This window comes from Ostrinia nubilalis, chromosome 21, assembly GCF_963855985.1.
Source record: "Ostrinia nubilalis chromosome 21, ilOstNubi1.1, whole genome shotgun sequence".
NCBI classification, from domain to species: domain Eukaryota; kingdom Metazoa; phylum Arthropoda; class Insecta; order Lepidoptera; family Crambidae; genus Ostrinia; species Ostrinia nubilalis.
Window position 1 is genome coordinate 2,406,359 of NC_087108.1, and position 17,426 is coordinate 2,423,784.

General features: G+C 37.1%; 2 protein-coding genes across 3 annotated transcripts in view; both read left to right on the forward strand.

Moving 5' to 3' along the window:
* LOC135082077 (alpha-tocopherol transfer protein-like) overlaps window positions 1-13,639 on the forward strand; it is a 36,563-nt gene extending 22,924 nt beyond the window's left edge. For both annotated transcript variants that reach the window (XM_063976835.1, XM_063976837.1), the window contains 2 exons: window positions 1,491-1,632; window positions 3,345-13,639. In XM_063976835.1, the coding sequence (XP_063832905.1) occupies window positions 1,491-1,632; window positions 3,345-3,593 (391 nt within the window). In that variant the 3' untranslated portion in view covers window positions 3,594-13,639. The remainder of the gene's footprint in view (window positions 1-1,490; window positions 1,633-3,344) is intronic.
* Window positions 13,640-14,011: 372 nt separating this feature from the next.
* On the forward strand, window positions 14,012-16,570 carry LOC135081961 (uncharacterized). Its single transcript, XM_063976709.1, has 2 exons — window positions 14,012-14,300; window positions 14,570-16,570. Exon 2 carries the CDS (start codon window positions 14,576-14,578, stop codon window positions 16,451-16,453), a length of 1,878 nt encoding a protein of 625 aa, XP_063832779.1. The 5' UTR covers window positions 14,012-14,300; window positions 14,570-14,575; the 3' UTR covers window positions 16,454-16,570.
* The last annotated feature ends 856 nt before the right edge of the window (window positions 16,571-17,426 follow it).

Sequence of the window (17,426 nt, forward strand, 5' to 3'; positions counted from 1 at the left end):
TCCTCCCGAAGTCTTTGGGACGGAGCTGCGAGTTATTGTCCGAGCTAGACGGCCTAGACATTCTTTCGCGGCTCCGCCCCGGACTGTGGCTCGTTCTGTTTGAGCGAGCGACGACTGGCTTCAGGGGAGTAGTACCTCCCCTGGTCTTCGATAACGGTGCGCGTGAACACATGCTACAACTCCTCTGCCACAACTCTCCTCAACCTCCCCTATGCAATAAACTAACTTACGTAAAGCATAATGAAGTGGCACAACATTGTTGTTATGAGTTTCCTCTAGCTGATGACCGCAATCTGATGTCTGTTACGTAATCCGCAAATTAACTGCATTGGACTTTAGCTCGTTATGCAAAAACTACGTAATTAATAAATTAATGGTCAATGCTAGAAATCTCTCAAGATTTCTAGCGAAACACGGTTTTAAATCGCCATAGGCTTCTGCCATGGGATTCTTCGGACGGAGCATATTTAGTTTATTTTTCCGAAAAAAAAACAAAAACAAAGTGGTCAATATTTTAACTCTCGTATTCACAATCATTACTATGAGGTCTCACAGTGCGCGTGAACGCACTCGTTCTCACTGCTGCAACTCCTCTGCAGCCAGGAATACAAATTAACTGCCAACACGAAACAATGTTTTTGACTTAATAAGCACTTACATCACCTACTTCCTTCTAATAGGGATGTTTCCTGCGTCAAAAAACAAGAGTTTTAATTAGTCCGTCAGTTAACTTATCAAAAAATACTCTACAAGCTATTTTTCACTTTTTCAAACTAATGAAAATTTAAAGAGATAAAGCGCGCCAAAGTTCATAAGAAGAGGCCCGTGACGTCAATGAGTGCATAAAAGTGGTGCACTTTGTGACGTGGCGCGGAACTTCAATGCACCATAACTATGTAATTATTTGTTAGATTGACAAATAAAAATATGTGTCCAATATTTTTTGATATTAAACATGACGGACTAAAAAATTTTTTCTAGGAAACTAGCCTATTACAAGATGTCCAAGCTTTCCCCAAGGATTTCCACTGCTAGCGGTCCTGCGTTGTCTGCATCCAGGCGCTTCCCGTTCCAATTGTTCCATCCCGTTCTAATTGATGGGCGGATGACCTTTAGTTCATCCGCCCATCAATTAGATCGAACACTACTCGAGAGAATTTCTGCCCCATGGCCTTTTTCACTAGCTATGTGTCCCGCTTAACTACCACTTTTATTTTACACTAGCTGTGCCCGCGACTTCGTATGCGTGAAAACCCGTTTTCGCAACATTTTTCATTGTTGCTCTACTCCTATTGATCGTAGCGTGATGTTGTATAGCCTACTTATAGCCTTCCTCGATAAATGGGCTATCTAACACTGAAAGAATTTTTCAAATCGGACCAGTAGTTCCTGAGATTAGCGCGTTCAACTAAACAAACAAACAAACTCTTCAGCTTTATAAAATTAGTATAGATACCATAATCTAAAACAAATAATATCTGTATTTACAGGGGCTTCCGCAAGTTCTTCGTGTACCTTCAAGAGGCGCTGCCAGTGCGCATGCGTGCTATCCATATCCTGAACACCGAGCCGGTGCTGGACAAGCTGCTGCTCATCATCAAGCCGTTTATGGAGAAGAAGTTCTATGATATGGTGAGTTTTCATGGCGGAGATATAACTTGAAGGGGTTACAGGACAATTACCATCTTTTTTTTAACGGGGAAAAAATGCGTTGAATCGCATACCTACCCTGCGGGGACAGGGTAGGTTATGTGGGGCTCACCAAGTCAGAAGGACGAGGCATACCCACTAAAAAGACCCCGGTGCTCCGTCACTCGCCATAAGTGGGAGGAAACTGTGGGTTTCCGGACAAAGCCTTCTCTACCACAGCCCCTCCCGGCGATTGTCCGCCTACACGGCGGGCCCTACAAGCCCCCCAGGACGGGGGGCGACAGGAGCAGCTGGAAGCACACAGCTGTTCCCATCCGACGGTGGTGGTGGCCTGTGCAATGCCCGGCCCGCTGGCCATCACCGAGGAGAGGAAACTGGAGGCGATCATATTGTCGCCTCCTCTGACCCCTCCGCCGTCGCCGAAGCGAGGGCGCGTTTGGATCATCCTCGCGCTCTGGCTCCAGGACAATTCCCACCTCCTGCAACTTCTGTGTAGCTAGGACCTACAGTTTCTTCTTTGCCCCACTCGTTCCCCTTATAGATCGTTTCATCCACGAAGACGGCCCCACCAATTTTCGGTCGAGGGAAGCGCGGGGTGCGGGGAATTTGATCGCGTGATTATTGTAGTGTGCGTGTGCACTCATGGATATTTAGCATGTTCCGATAACACTCAAACATTAGCGGAAGAATGTTGGGGCGCGTCTTTGTGGATGAAACGTTTTATACACGGGGTTGGCTTTCCTTATCATACGGCGCCATTAATTTCCATGGTAAGCATCGTCAGTTATCCACTGACTCAACTCCTACATACCATCTCTCCTTGGTTGGATACTTGTCATCCAGGCAGTTTGCGGTCTGATTCTACCAGGATTACTACAATAAAAACCCAATCAGCGAAGTCCTAGTTTTTACTAGAGCAACGTTAATACTGATGGCTAGTCTGTATGTATTACGTTGGTGGTAGGAACTTTCGAATATATTTTAAAACAATATGCAAAGTCGGATGTAGTAGAAATCATTTCTTGCATAATTTGTTTCCGTGCGGTCAAAGTCCACTAAAATACATCTCTTATTCAAAATTGAATGTATCTTTTACTTTCCCCCGGCACAAACTTGACCTTCACTGGTTGGTTTTTATTGGCGGTCAAGCTGTAGATCCTGGCTACACAGGAGTTGCAGCGGTGGGACCGAGAGGTGGGAATAGTCCCGTGACCGTTTCTATGTTTATCTAACTTTTAATGACTGTATTTAGGTATAAACTGCTTTGAATATGGTTTCTAGGAATTTAAGACTAAGGTAGATGCCCCATGTCGTGTTTGCGATGCCTTTAAGGTCGACCAGTTAGCAACCATTGTCAATGGCACAGATATTTGTCTTTAGCACTTACAGTAAAGTATCAGCCTATGTAATGTAAGTATATTTGTTTTCCTCTAATTGAGTCGGAATATTTGAAATAACTTGTGTCACGTCAACTATTGCAGAGGCAGTAAACATTTTTTTTAGCCTTCACAATATTTCAGTATCCGAGCGTCATTATTGTAGTGTGCGTGTGCACTCTTGGATAATTTAGCGTGTACCGATAACACTCAAGAATTAGCGGAAGAATGGTGGGGCGCGTCTTCGTGGATGAAACCATCTATACTATCTATGAATTTTTAAACCCTTTAACCTAACACAACATTTAACATTTCCAGCTAAACTTCCACCACAAAGATGAGGACCTCGAATCATTTTTCGAGACCGTCATCCCTCGCTCGGTCATTCCCCAAGACCATGGCGGCACTCTCCCTGACACCCAGACCCTGCATAAGAAGTGCATGCAGTTCTTACAAGCCATGGAGCCCTACTTCAGGGAGGAGGAGGAACAGAGGATCCTGGCCCTCCCGGATAAGAAGCGGGATAAGGCCATGGAAAAGGCTTTCAAGAATCTGGATATTGATTAAGGTGGTATGGGATTGGTTTGGAGTTTCGCACACTATTCGACGGTATCAAGTAATAGGCCTTATTTTAGGAAGAACTATGCCCGTTTTCACCAACAATCCCTAATTTTTAAGTGACCCCTATGGTAACATAACAGGAATTTTGTTTTCATTGGGGTCACTTAAAAATTAGGAATAGTTGGTGAAAACGGGTATTAGCCAAGTAAAGTATTGAACTTCCATTGATCCAAAGTTAAATGAACTAAGAAAAGAAGATAAAATGAAGCGGGCAAGAAGATGGAAAATCCGTTTGCGGATAGTGTGCGGTACTTTTAGATTTTTGTTGGTTATTATTATGACAAATTTTCAGCATTTTATTGTTAGAAATTTAACCTGCCGTAGTTATTAGGCTGTTAATACGTTAATTGTTGTATTGTATTGTATATTTCGTTCGTTTGATCCTATAGTTTTTATTAACATTGTTCGATTGTAAATATCAATAAAAAACATTCCTCAACATGTATTTGTGTACAGTCAGCGTCAAAAAACAAGCCAAAAATATAAAGCATTAAAATCTTCTTAGTACAGTCGCGGAATGAAAAGGTTCGTCACCTTAGTGTCGGTTTTCGCTTGCACTAGGTACTGTAAGAGTCAAACCTGCCAACATTACAGCGCAAGAAACAGTGCTGCTAACATTGAAATAAATATGACGTTTGCTAACGAATAAGGTTTTGCTTGTTTATTTTTCTATCCCATCAGTGCAATGTTACAAAATTTAGTTTTTTTTTATAGAAATAATAATGGCAGGTTGAACCAACAAGAAGGTTTTAGTTTATCAATCATAATAATCTTCTTGACAAGATAAATCGTCAAACAACTTCGATCTGAATAATTTTGAACTTTACTAAGCAACAGTTAAAGATTATTTTCTCTAACTCGAGATTATTCTGTAACATAGTTTCAAAAGGTAATATGTGCTCGCGATTCGTTGAAGGAATCAATTTGAAAACTGACGAACCTTTTCATTCCGTGACTGTACAGTCAGCGTCAAATATATAGTTCGTGACACCCAAAGTAGCCAATAAGTTAATATACGTCTTTGTTACAATAGACATGTTGACACCACCAATCAATTGACGTACTTTTTAAAAATGTCAAAACGAAACTCTCCCATAGAATTTGTATGGCACTACAAGCAAGTGACGTCACTATTTTGTCAACTCAATTGAACTACTTTTTTCAATTATTGCGACCAAAAATCGTAATTTATAGGTAATTTAAAATTAATTAAGATTTTAAGACCAGAATGAAATGTCTTTTTAGAAAAGTTGTGATTTAGAATTATTGGGGAATGGTGTCAAATTGTCTGTTGGAATAAGGTTGTGTTGTCTACTTTTTGGAAACTGGGTGTCACGAACTATTTGACGCTGACTGTAATGTAGTTGACTGTACGTTAAACTACACATTTTTGGTGTAAAATGAAACTTATTAGAACTGAATAAGATTTTAATGCTTAACTAAAGCCCGGTCCGTGAGCACGTAGAATTTTGTCCAATGACCCCTATATACCCATCCTTATCGCTCGCGCGTACTGGCACCCGCAGTGAGTGTGCGAGCGCGATAGCAACATAATTACGCGCGAGCGATAAGGATGGGTAGCTTGGGGTCATTGGACAAAATTCCACGTGCTCACGGACCAGACTATAGGTGCCGTAGTCCATACCACCATTCCAGTGCAGTATAAAGTCTGCCTTTGGTAGGTTTAGTAAAAATATTGATCATGTATTTTGTCATATAAAAATTGCACATATTTTCGTAATGTACGAACGTCGACAGCACATCAACCTCTCACAAAATGTGAAATTAGACCTTATTCTATGAGGAGAAAGTTCAAAGTTCATTGTCGATTTTCGTCTTTTGTGGTAGGTTGCTGTGTCATTGTTCATATTAAATTGGAAAATGTATTTTCTTGAAATATAAAGCTTTTATTGTAATTTTAAAGTGTAGGTAGCTTAATAAGAATTGTATTGACAGGGACGTATTCACGTATTATTTATTTATCAAAGTAGCGCCCTCTATCTTAAGAACACTATATTTATTCCTTTGCCTCTTTAAGTATTATTGTGTGTATGTTTTATGTATTTTTATTTTATATTGTTTATTTATTTGTCTGTTATGTGAGTATATTTTATGTATTAATCCTGTTTTAGATATAATGTACTTTATGTACTTTACTGTTCGTGTCTCTCTCTGGTAGTGAATGCTTTTAGAAATAAGTCGGCCAATTGTACACATTTGCTGTGAATATAAATAAATAAATACGTCCCTGTGTTGGTTAGCTAAGAGTAGGCGCACACCGTTGATTTTTAGTTGGCCGATAGTTGTGCCCGATTTTAAATTGTATGAAGAATCGGCCAAATCGAATCGGCGTAGTGTGCGCACTCCCATACATGCCCATACTGATCAACTGCCCGACTAAACAAAATCAACGGTGTGCGCCTACTCTAAATATTTAAAATCGATTGATTTTTAATTTTGCTCATTGTTATAGTGAGAGATGAAATGAAAAAAGATTGAGGTATAAAATGAGGAAATTAATGAAGTCAATTATTATATTCGTACCTTCTTAGAAAAAATATTGTCAAATCGCTTAAATTCTCTCTATGTCCTTTCATTTATTGATGCATTGTTTTTTTAAATAAGTTTTATAAGTAAACCCGACAATTTTTTTAAAATAAAGGTGATTCTTTTTACACTCAAAGCATTCGCATGACATAGTACAGTTTAGATTGAAAACATTTGTTTAGTCTGAGTTAGTTTTATAGTTTTTATAGTCTAAGAACAAACGACAGTATAAACATACCTTTTTTGCTTCCATGGCTAATGTTACCGATTATTTTCGTACAGTTTGTGATATTTATGTGTTATTAGTATGTAGTAGTTTGTTAATTTTTATTGGGTACTTAACACCATTATATCAATCCCTAATACCCCTCCTTTAAGTGACCCCTATAGTTACACATAACAGGAATTTTGTTTTCAAAGGGGTCACTTAAAAATTAGGGATTGATGGTGAAAACTGTCATTGATTGTTGGTATCAATTATTGTACCCTATTAATTTATTCTTCCATTAAACTACCACTGGTTTAGGTCATTTGTAGACAGTACAGCACACATAGAATTTGATATAATTAATTATGTATGCATGCAGCAAGTTATGGTCCGTATCTCATCGAGACAAAATCACGCCACAGCTGGATATTCCTATTTACACTGGAAATTATCAACAATGGGTATCATTCAAGGATCTGTTCTGTGAAGCTGTCCACAACAACCCATCCCTGTCAAACGCCCAAAAAATGCAGTTTCTCAAGAGTAAACTCAGAGGTGAACCTGAACGCCTGATACAACACCTGCAAATCAGCTCTGAAAATTACACAACATGCTGGGAAATAATTAGTCATCGTTACAACAACAAGTAACGTTTAAACTACCTAAACATGGACGTCGAAGCCTGTTTAGAAACACAACAACAACTAATAGATGCTATGAAACAACTATTGGTCAACTTCAAAAAAGACGGCGCTGATCGAAAGACTTCTGAAAACATCAAGAGACGCATTGATACGTTAGATCGTTATTGGTGTGAATTTCAAAACAACCACAGTAAGCTGTGCCAGATCTTAGATAGTAACTATGACTATTTAACGGGCAACTATTACGAAGACACTCAAAAATTTTATCAAGAAACAAGAGACTATTTCCAAAAATACATCTTAATCAAACCAGCAACTCCGATGACAATTCAAAAACCAAGAGAGCAACCCGAGGCGAAGGCTGGACCGTCAACACCAGCATCTGGAGCCAACAAGTTTGGGAGTACTCAACTACAAGAACAACAATTATCGCAAGGCACTAACAGCAAGCTGGATGAGATGATGAAAAAACAATTTAGCAACTTCAAGGCGTTATCTCGCACTATATCTCAAATAAACATAGACAAGATCAACGACAAGTGGGAATTTGAAGATATATTGAAAACCTTACAAAACCGATGGCAAACAATAGATAAACTTCATTGGGAAATAGATTCTGAGCTAGATGGATCGGACTTACGTTATGAAAACGTATTTACAGAACAAGAAGAGTCATACAACGCTATTAAGAGATCTATCAACAGCAAGTTAATGTCACAGTACAAAAGGACAACAGCATCATCAAAAATATTCTAAACAAATACAGCAATCTGTCTCGAGCGATTCGCGTGCTGGCATGGGTACGCCGCTTCATAATAAGAGAAAATATCATACCTAAAAGAGAATCATATTTGACGCTGACTGAATTAAAGGAAGCAAAAACGATGTTTATCAAGGAGATACAGGCTGAAGAGTTTAATGAAGAAATCAAGAATTTAACTTCAAATAAGAAAATATCAAGCAAAAGCAAAATCATCCATCTGAACCCGTTTTTGGATAAACAAGGAATCTTAAGAGTTGGTGGAAGACTGCAACACGCCAACATTAGTCAAGAAATGAAAAATCCCATCATACTACCTTACGGAGGCCAGCTAACCGAGTTGATAATTGAAGAAGCCCATAAGCTAACCTTTCACGGTGGACCTCGGGTCACCTTGGCTCTTCTTCGACAAAAATACTGGCTGATCAGTGGAAACAGAGCTGTCAAGAAAATAACACGAAGATGCACTGTATGTAACAAACACAATCCAAGAAAACAAGAGCAGATAATGGGCGACCTACCTCAATCAAGAGTCAACCAATCGCGCCCATTCCAACATACAGGAGTAGATTTTACGGGTCATTTCTTCATAAAAGCCAACAAGGGCAGAGGAATTAAAACAACCAAGGCGTATGTGGCAGTGTTTGTGTGCATGGCAACCAAGGCCGTGCACCTGGAGTTAGTGTCAGATTTGACCACCTCCGCATTCATTGCTGCGCTTCGAAGGATGGCAGCGCGAAGAGGCAAGCCCAGTCACATGTATAGTGACAACGGGCGAAACTTCGTGGGCGCCAGTAGAGTACTGCAAGAAGAATATCAAGAAATAATACAAGTATTCAACGAAGAATTCAAGAAAGAGATAACAGACATGGAGATCACGTGGCATTTCAATGCCCCGTCCTGGCCATCAGCAGGTGGATTATTTGAAGCTGCAGTCAAAAGCTTCAAATACCACTTTAAACGTGTAGTAGGCGAACAGAAACTTACCTTTGAAGAATTCTATACTTTGTTGACCCAAATAGAAGCCTGCTTAAACTCAAGACCTCTATGCGCCTTATCAGAAGACTCAGATAACCTGGACTTCCTAACACCGGCACATTTCCTAACCGGCGGGCCTCTCTTAACAATAGTCGAAACGGAAAGAGACATGAGAACAAGATGGCAACTAACTCAAAAAATATATCAAGACATTTGGAAGCGGTGGCGCTCCGAATATCTGACTCAATTATCGTCAAGAAGCAAATGGACACAACCATCTGAAAACATAAATCTAAATGACGTGGTGATCATTCAAGACGACAACCTGCCGCCAGGCAAGTGGCTAATGGGCAGAGTCGTTGAACTTCATCCAGGACAAGACGGTTACGTGCGAGTAGTTACACTGAAAACAAAAAGTGGACTCATTAAACGCCCTGTAACGAAAGTAGCAAGATTAATAAAACAGCAAGAGAACGACAATCACGAACAACAAAACGAAATCAAAAACACTAGAAAGCAAGAACCTAAACAAACAACAAACAAGACACCAACGAGAAAACACACTACGTCATCAATACTAGCAGCATGTTTACTATTTATGACACTTATGACGGGAGCAGAAAGCAAAGTGAATATTACAAAATTTCGAGAAAAACAAGGCCTATATTTTGACAAGATTTCAAACATGCAACTAATAAAAGATGAATGGAAACTCATCGTATATTACAACATGGAACCTTATGAACAGGGCATTACAGCTCTAAATACCTACCTAGAAAACTTAGATAAAACATGTTCGTCATTACACGATCAAGCATTGTGTCATGCAGTCCTACTCCAATTACGTCACGGCCGCGATGAACTTGAGTACTACGATCAGCTGTTGCTGAGCCGACAAATCACCACGCAGCCAACACAGCGACGTAAGCGCCGGGGCCTTATCAATGCCATTGGATCCATTGCAAGTGACCTATTCGGCGTATTAGATGAAAGATTCGCCGAACAATACAAGAGAGATATCAGCTTACTACAAAACAATCAAAAACATATGATTCAGCTATGGAAGAATCAAACATCTATAGTAGAAGCAGAAAATAATCTATTGAAACGAACGGAAGAAATAATTAACCAACAACACAAAACATTAAATCAACACATAAATTCCTTAGAAAAGGCCATAAACCAGTTGAAAGGCGCAACAGAAGGCAATATGATCCTAAATAACTTTGCTATAGGGGCGATTATAGCAAGCAATATGCTTGCCAGTTTAAAAAACCTACAAAACAATTTATTGGATACAATTACCGACATCCATCAAAATCGTTTCAACTTACACTTGATGACTCCAGAACAACTGATGGAAGAATTAAGCACGGTCTCCAGTCAGCTACCAAAAGATGTAACTCTACCCATAGAAAACGTCCATTCGGACTTACGCAAAATATACAATCTTCTCAAGATAAGAGCACGGATGCTGGAAGATTATCTCATCTTTGAAATTAGAATCCCGCTCATCAGCAGAGACAGCTACGAGCTTCTGAAAGTCATTCCAATTCCCAAGATTCAAGATGAGAAATCGATAAGTATAGTTCCTGTCTCCGAGTATGTATCTATAAACATGAAAAAAGATACTTACATACCTATGAGTGAGAGTGACGTCAATGCCTGTTTAGTGCAGTTTGATATGCACTTCTGCCACAGTTGGAAACCAGAATATCAGTTAAATGAAGACAAGAACTTATGTGAAATAGAACATTCTGAATGCAAAACGCAAGTAAACCCGTGCAAAAACACATGGCAAGAAAGTTACGCCACAAACACCTACATTTACTTTTGTTGTAAACAATGCAACGTCAGAGTTATGTGCGGCGATCAAGTGACCGCGCATCAATTACAAGCCGAAGGTCTAGTTACCGTAGGTCATGGTTGCATCATAAAAACGGATAAGCTGTCTATATTTCCACATAAAACACACTCCAGCGAATTCAAGATCTGGCCTAATTTATACATCCCTAAAATGGCACCAATTAATAATATAATCAACATAACGATACCGCATCTTACGATTGAAAACAAATCCGAAGAATTAAAACAAGAAGCTGAAAAAATAGAAGAGAAGATCAAGATCGCAAAGGCGAAAGGAGAAGAAGTCCTAATCGAGGCAGATAGTCTATCATTACACGATATACACCATTATGTCATGATATATGTCGTGGTAAGCATCGCCGGTATAATTGGTGTGATAATGATCATACGCCGATTGCGATGTAAATGGCATATTCCACCTTCGGTAGCCGAACCATCGATAATGATGAACGAATTGACCTCACCACCACCTGTTGTCCAAGCTGCAGCAGCGCCGAGAAGCTCCAGAACTGCGCGACAAGTCGACGAGTATGCAGTTCTTGAAAGACAAGTAGATAGAAGCACATCTCCTGCACCGAAGAGGATCATCATCCCCCGTTCTCAGGCTGATCATCATCAGTGAACTGTGCAGTGATGTTATTTTATAAGTTTTATTTAAGATAGTTTAGTTATGTACATGACATGTAAACATATTTAAGTTTTATCAAGATTGTTCCCTCCCTATCCCTACTAACAACATCCCTATTCCGCGCCCCCGGAATATGTACAAAGTACAATAAGTCACGAGTAATTATGTAGGTCATGCAAACGCTGCAATATTTAATTTTATTAACTTGAAGCATTCGCCGATCAGTTCTACACAAGTTCTCAACCTATTAATTAGTGTGCACACAATTGTCAAGATTTATATTGTAATTATCTTAAATAAATAATCAAGAGTTTCAAGAGTTTCCTTATATCAAGACAACTACAACACATATCTTGTACCATCGCGTACAATATTTATTATCATGGTAATTATGACATTTGTCCAATATAATGTTCCTTGACATAATAATGTATTTAAAAAGTACTTATTTATTTATTAGAAATAGCTTTTTGCTGGCAAGTACAATATTAAGTTTTTTGCTCTCAGCATTTTATGTTATGGATTTTATTCATAAATTATAATCTATTTTATTGTAAGTACATATTTTATTGTGTAAAATAAGAATATTCTTAACTGCGGTAATTTTAAGGGATTTCGTGGGTGATATTTTAGTTAAGTATACCTCTATTATTTTAATAATTCTTTCTATATGAACCAGCTAACTTTGGCTTAAAACATGTTTTTTTGAAAAATTGACAGTTAAATTTGACATCAAACTGACAGATACAGAATCCTGTTTTATTCTAAAGTCAAAAAGTGGACATATGAATAGTTACATAATGCGCATACGCTCAAAAAAGCGACTCAACGTTTTTGTTCTAAAATTAAAAAAACGACTACGAAACGCGATGGGCACACGGTGCATATTTCAGGAAGAGTCGATTATGTGAACGAAAAATTATATCTGGCTAGAGGTCGACGAAATATGAATGTTATGCCAATTCTATAAGGTCCTTTATTGCTTGACGCCACTTTCACCATATTTTTTAATTGGTAAAGTTTTGTTGTCAAGAGTTGTAACTAGTACGACTTTTGACGACTAGTTGTCCATCCACTAAAGTGTGACATAATATTATGTAAGTAGTACAAAATGTTCTTAAAAAAATTGGCAATGATACTTATTTTTGTAGAATGTACCATAATGGATAATGCTTAAAGCTTACAATAATGTACAAAGATGTAAAGCTTACTAAAATGTAAGATATGAAAATTATTGCTCATTGTATTAAATTATTATGTTCCTTAATAAAGTCTACATCGATGCTGTCTAAAATGATGTGTTTGGGTTTCTTTGATTGTGTATACCAGTTGGCGCCGCCGGCTAGTAAGGTCCTGTCACTTGCTATTATGGCCTAATTCATGTATTTTGACAGTCAAGATCTCGCTGACGTTCAGAAGTCGTCCCATTGAAAAACAGTTCTAAATCCGTATTCACAAGGGTTATTTTTGATAGAACGATTACACGATAGGATCGCAACTCAGTGTTTTGTTGTCGTTGAAGTTTTGTTACGTGAATAAGGCTATTGGTGACCACTGAAGCGGTAGGACTACGCATTTGCATTCATCAAGATGGCGCCACTTTCGAGTAAGGTACTATCACTCGCTAGTGGCGCCCACTGGTGAGTACATTTAAGGAAACTCAGTGACATTTAATTTTAAAATAATTATTTAAAACTATCAAATTAATTACGCAGTGAGCCAATAGCAGCTATTAGAGTAAGAAAAAAGTATTTAAAAAAAAATTTTAGTATTGCCCAAAAATACAGAAAAAATAGTTGTATCATTATTGGTGTTATGTTGTATTTTTCATTGTACTTAATTAGTTTGTAATGTTACACGTTTGATTATTTGGGGTCTGGTTGTCTGTAATCTGTATCAAGTAATTTAAAAATAATATCATGTAGGCAATTACTTATATCACTGATTTTTCAGATTGATTACAAATATGTCACGTTAACTGGGACCTACCATGTCTAGCATGTCAATTACCTAACTAGCGTTTAGTGTGGACTCGAACTCAAAAATGTAAAACCTGCCTTAAATTGAGTAACTTGTTTCAATATCCATTATTGAGGAAATTCGTCATTTTGAGAAAGGTCGGATAAGACATCATCGGGGGCATTCCGGGGTCGAGTTCATATGTGAGCACTAACCTTAATAGTTTCACGGATAGCGCTAGTGTGTTTAAGCCCTAAAACCTAAATCAAACATTTTTGTAAAAGAAATAAATTCCTAATTCTTGTAATTTCTATGCGTAGGTATTATATTAGAATTATTATCCTTTGGTTCCAAGAACTGGTTTGATCTGATATTATTAGCAATATATTTTTATTGAGCGTTCTTTGTGTTTTATTTCATTTTTAACCTGTTGGTAAAAATGCAGGAAACCTTCTCTACCCCTTCCAGTAGAGATGTGTAAAAACACTGAGCTAAAAGTTGATAACAGCATTAATTTAACAGCTTTATTATTATTAAATATAAAATTATTTATATTAATTATTCAAAAGACAGAGTCTAAGCGCTTTTTACTAGATAGAATAAGAACAAATATCCAATTTCCGTAACAATTACCCACAGATCAATTACCTAATTACTTATTGAATATTTTCAGTAATTTCATATAAGAATCTCATCGAATAATCATCGTTTTAAATGTGAAAACCATTTTATTAAAACTCCAGAATAAGACTATTTTGTTAGAGGTAATTTTTTTCCAAAAACAAAAACTCAAACTGACCATATGTCAGCTCCTTCTAAAAGGAACTCTAGGCGTAGCACAACCAACGCTGCGCAGCGCTAACCAAAAGTTAAATAAAAAAAAACAACTGTCATTTTGTAACCGTCGCCGAACACCTGCCGAATCTTTTTGTTTACCAAAGTAAAACATAAATTCTGAATGAAAATCTAATTTATATTAAGTTTTATGAATTAAAAATTGTGTATTAGTGTGTGCTAGAACTGTACTTTCAAATGTTTGGAAAGACAACACTGGAAATTCAAGGTAAACTTAAGTTAATTATTTGATGTTTCGTGTTGCCTAGTTTATTAAAATTTTACGTATTTTGCATATAATTTAGAGTATTCTTGAAGTAGAATTATTTACTATCAACAGACGAAATCAGTAATCGCAACATTCTAATAAAAAGTCGAGTCTTTGTCTCATAACAAACTTTTTTGTTCTTTGCAAGTTCATTCATTTATCTGAGCGTATTCTTCGTAGAAAACATTATGAAGTCAACTTTATATTAATATTTATTAATTTTGTTACAGTAAACTATGAGCGGCATAGACAATAATATCTTTGAAGTGAAACCAAATTCAAAAAGCAAGAGAAAGATCACTACTCCATGCCCAAATGCTTACCTGAACCCAGCGTTAGACCTGCTAGCCAACGAGGATCCCATGTGCAACACCGCCATGGAAATAGTACCGATTAAAAAGCGTAAACGCTCCAGGAGCTGTGACATCGCTGCGTTTGAAAACACCGGCCTAGATTTAGGCATCAGCAAGGCAGCTGTGAATGCATTTCTAGTGAGAGAACTTGAAAATGTACGTCAGAATATGAAGTGTGCCAGTCCTATCGTTGAAAGAGAAAATAATGCCCCAGCTGCAGCAACTGAAGCTGTTATTGAAAGACAAAATTTTGCTACGATCATGGAAACGGAACCTGTTATTGGAAGGGAAAGTGTTACATCAATTACAGATATTGAGCCTGTTATTGAAAGAGAAAACATACCGATCACAGAACCAGTGTATGCCAATTTAACAGACTTATCCGTACCACAAGCAAGTTGCCCTGACGAGTCCATCGTAGAAATGAATCCAACGCCTTGTAACGATTTGTCTGGATTTAACCCTGATTTCAGTGAAATCGAAATGGATTCTGGTATATCAGTTTTGGAGCAAAAATCCTTGACCACTACTAATACAATCAGTCAAATGAACAATTTGACTGATATCTCTGGAAATGCCACAAGTGTTACAAATAAAGTTATAATAAACAATACCAGCCAAATAAACCTGAGTTTCATAGACAGACTAGCTTTGGATTCACCAAACTTGTCAAATCAATCATTGTACCTTGACGATGACCTGAATGAAAGCAATATTATGGAAGTAAAAACTATAACTATAATAACCAAAAAGAAGCGAATCATAAGCAAAAAGAAGAATACGAACCCATTTTTAGACCCTAATCTCAATATTGAACCATCTGAAGATTATTCAAAAGAATCTTGCAATGAAACTCAAAATCCTTTCCTAACTCTGGATTCTACAAAGCCAGACCTAGAATACAATGATGAAGTGATGAGCAGACCAGCAGAAGTTCCAACACCACAGGGAAGTAATTTAATGCCTAGAAGATTATTTTCTGGTGATACTAACAGCACTATTTCAACGATGAATGAGTCTATGAACGTTGACCAACATGAATATGAAAATATCGATGGATATCGATCTGAAAGTCCCATCTATGAGAATGTCAGCGGAGACTCCATTGATTCTGCTTACAACAAACAAAGCAAAATATTAGGCCATGATGTTTCAAGGTTCAGTGCTATCGATATAATGAATTTAAATAAACATTCAGAAGCAAACAGTTCAAATGAATCTAATGACAGTAAAAAAGATTTGAAATATCAATTGCTTAAAGCTGGTAATAAATTATCAAAAAAAGTGTTCAAAACGTTGAAGAAAACTTTCAAACATGACAAAGTTGAACATAATGTGACTTTGAACCCGTATGAAGTACCGAGAAAACTACCAAAGCAGAAACTGCCTGCACCGAAAGATTGCGGCATAGAAAATCCTGCTCTAAACCTGAACAATTCTGATGAAATTGAGATTGAAGAGTTGGACGATGACGAAGAACACCAGTATGAAACCGTTAAAACGCTCAGAAACACACAGCTCAATATGAATGTCACACCTTTGAAGGAGAGAGATGAAAATGCTGATTTTTCTCATAGCAGACTAAACACTCCAGGGAAAAAGGTTCGTTTTGACTCAACGTTGAATCGAGAGAAAGTGATAACAGGAAACAGCTTTGATTGTGATATACAAAGTCCAGGGTTTGATGTGAAAATTGATAAATATCATGATGAATTAGAAAACTGTATAAATGAGAAAAAGTTTTTGCAGCAAAATATGTAGATGATAAGAAAATGAATTTTATAGGCCAAATTGCTCAATATTTCACTCAATGAAAAAACATATCTCTGACAATGTTTGAAATCAATAGAAATTAAAGATCATGTGATTAAATTTAAGTATAAAGGCCTTAACACAGAAAAGCTGCTTGATTTTCCAATTACTAAATCAAAAAAATCCCAAAGCAAATTATTTATAAACTTAGTTTTAAGGAACCTTTTACATTATCATCGTATTTTTTACTCATGTTTTTATCTTATAAGTTTTTAAACTTTAGTAACCAAAATTACATTATGTATTTGAGGCTAAACTTAACTTATTATGAATTTAATGTTAAAGACTAATGTATCAGTACCTGTATTGATAATAATTTATTGCATAATTTAATTTAAGACCTAATTTATTATGAACTAAGTAAGATCTTGCCAAATAAAGCCTATATTTTAGTAATAATAATTGTCTTTATTTTTGAAAACTATTCCTTCCTTGTAACTCTACATAACTTTCTTTGATCTAATTTCTCTTTACTTTGGTAGTGTTGAAATAATAACTTCTAAAACTAATTATGAAGTTCACTACTACTGTACATTATGGCTTCCTAGTTTATCTTTTTATTTTACACTAGGTTTCCACCCGCGGCTTCGCCCGCGTGGAATTTTGTCTGTCACAGAAAAACTTTATCGCGCGCGTCTCTGTTTCAAAAACCGGGATAAAAACTATCCTATGTCCTTTCCCGGGACTCAAACTATCTCTATGCCAAATTTCATCAAAATCGGTTAAGGGATTTAGGCGTGAAAGAGAGACAGAGTTACTTTCGCATTTATAATATTTAGTATAGATTGATTTTTATACATACTTATGCTTTTTAAATATTATACTACGTCTTGTAAATGGTTGTTGATTCGAAAGTATTTTTATGAGCAATACTCGCTCACTCTTTATTGCTTGCATCGGTTTTTTATTGGCCACTCATTGA

Coding starts and splice junctions, on each gene's coding strand:
- LOC135081961 (XM_063976709.1), top strand. CDS start 14,576: ATGAGCGGCATAGACAATAATATCTTTGAAGTGAAACCAAATTCAAAA.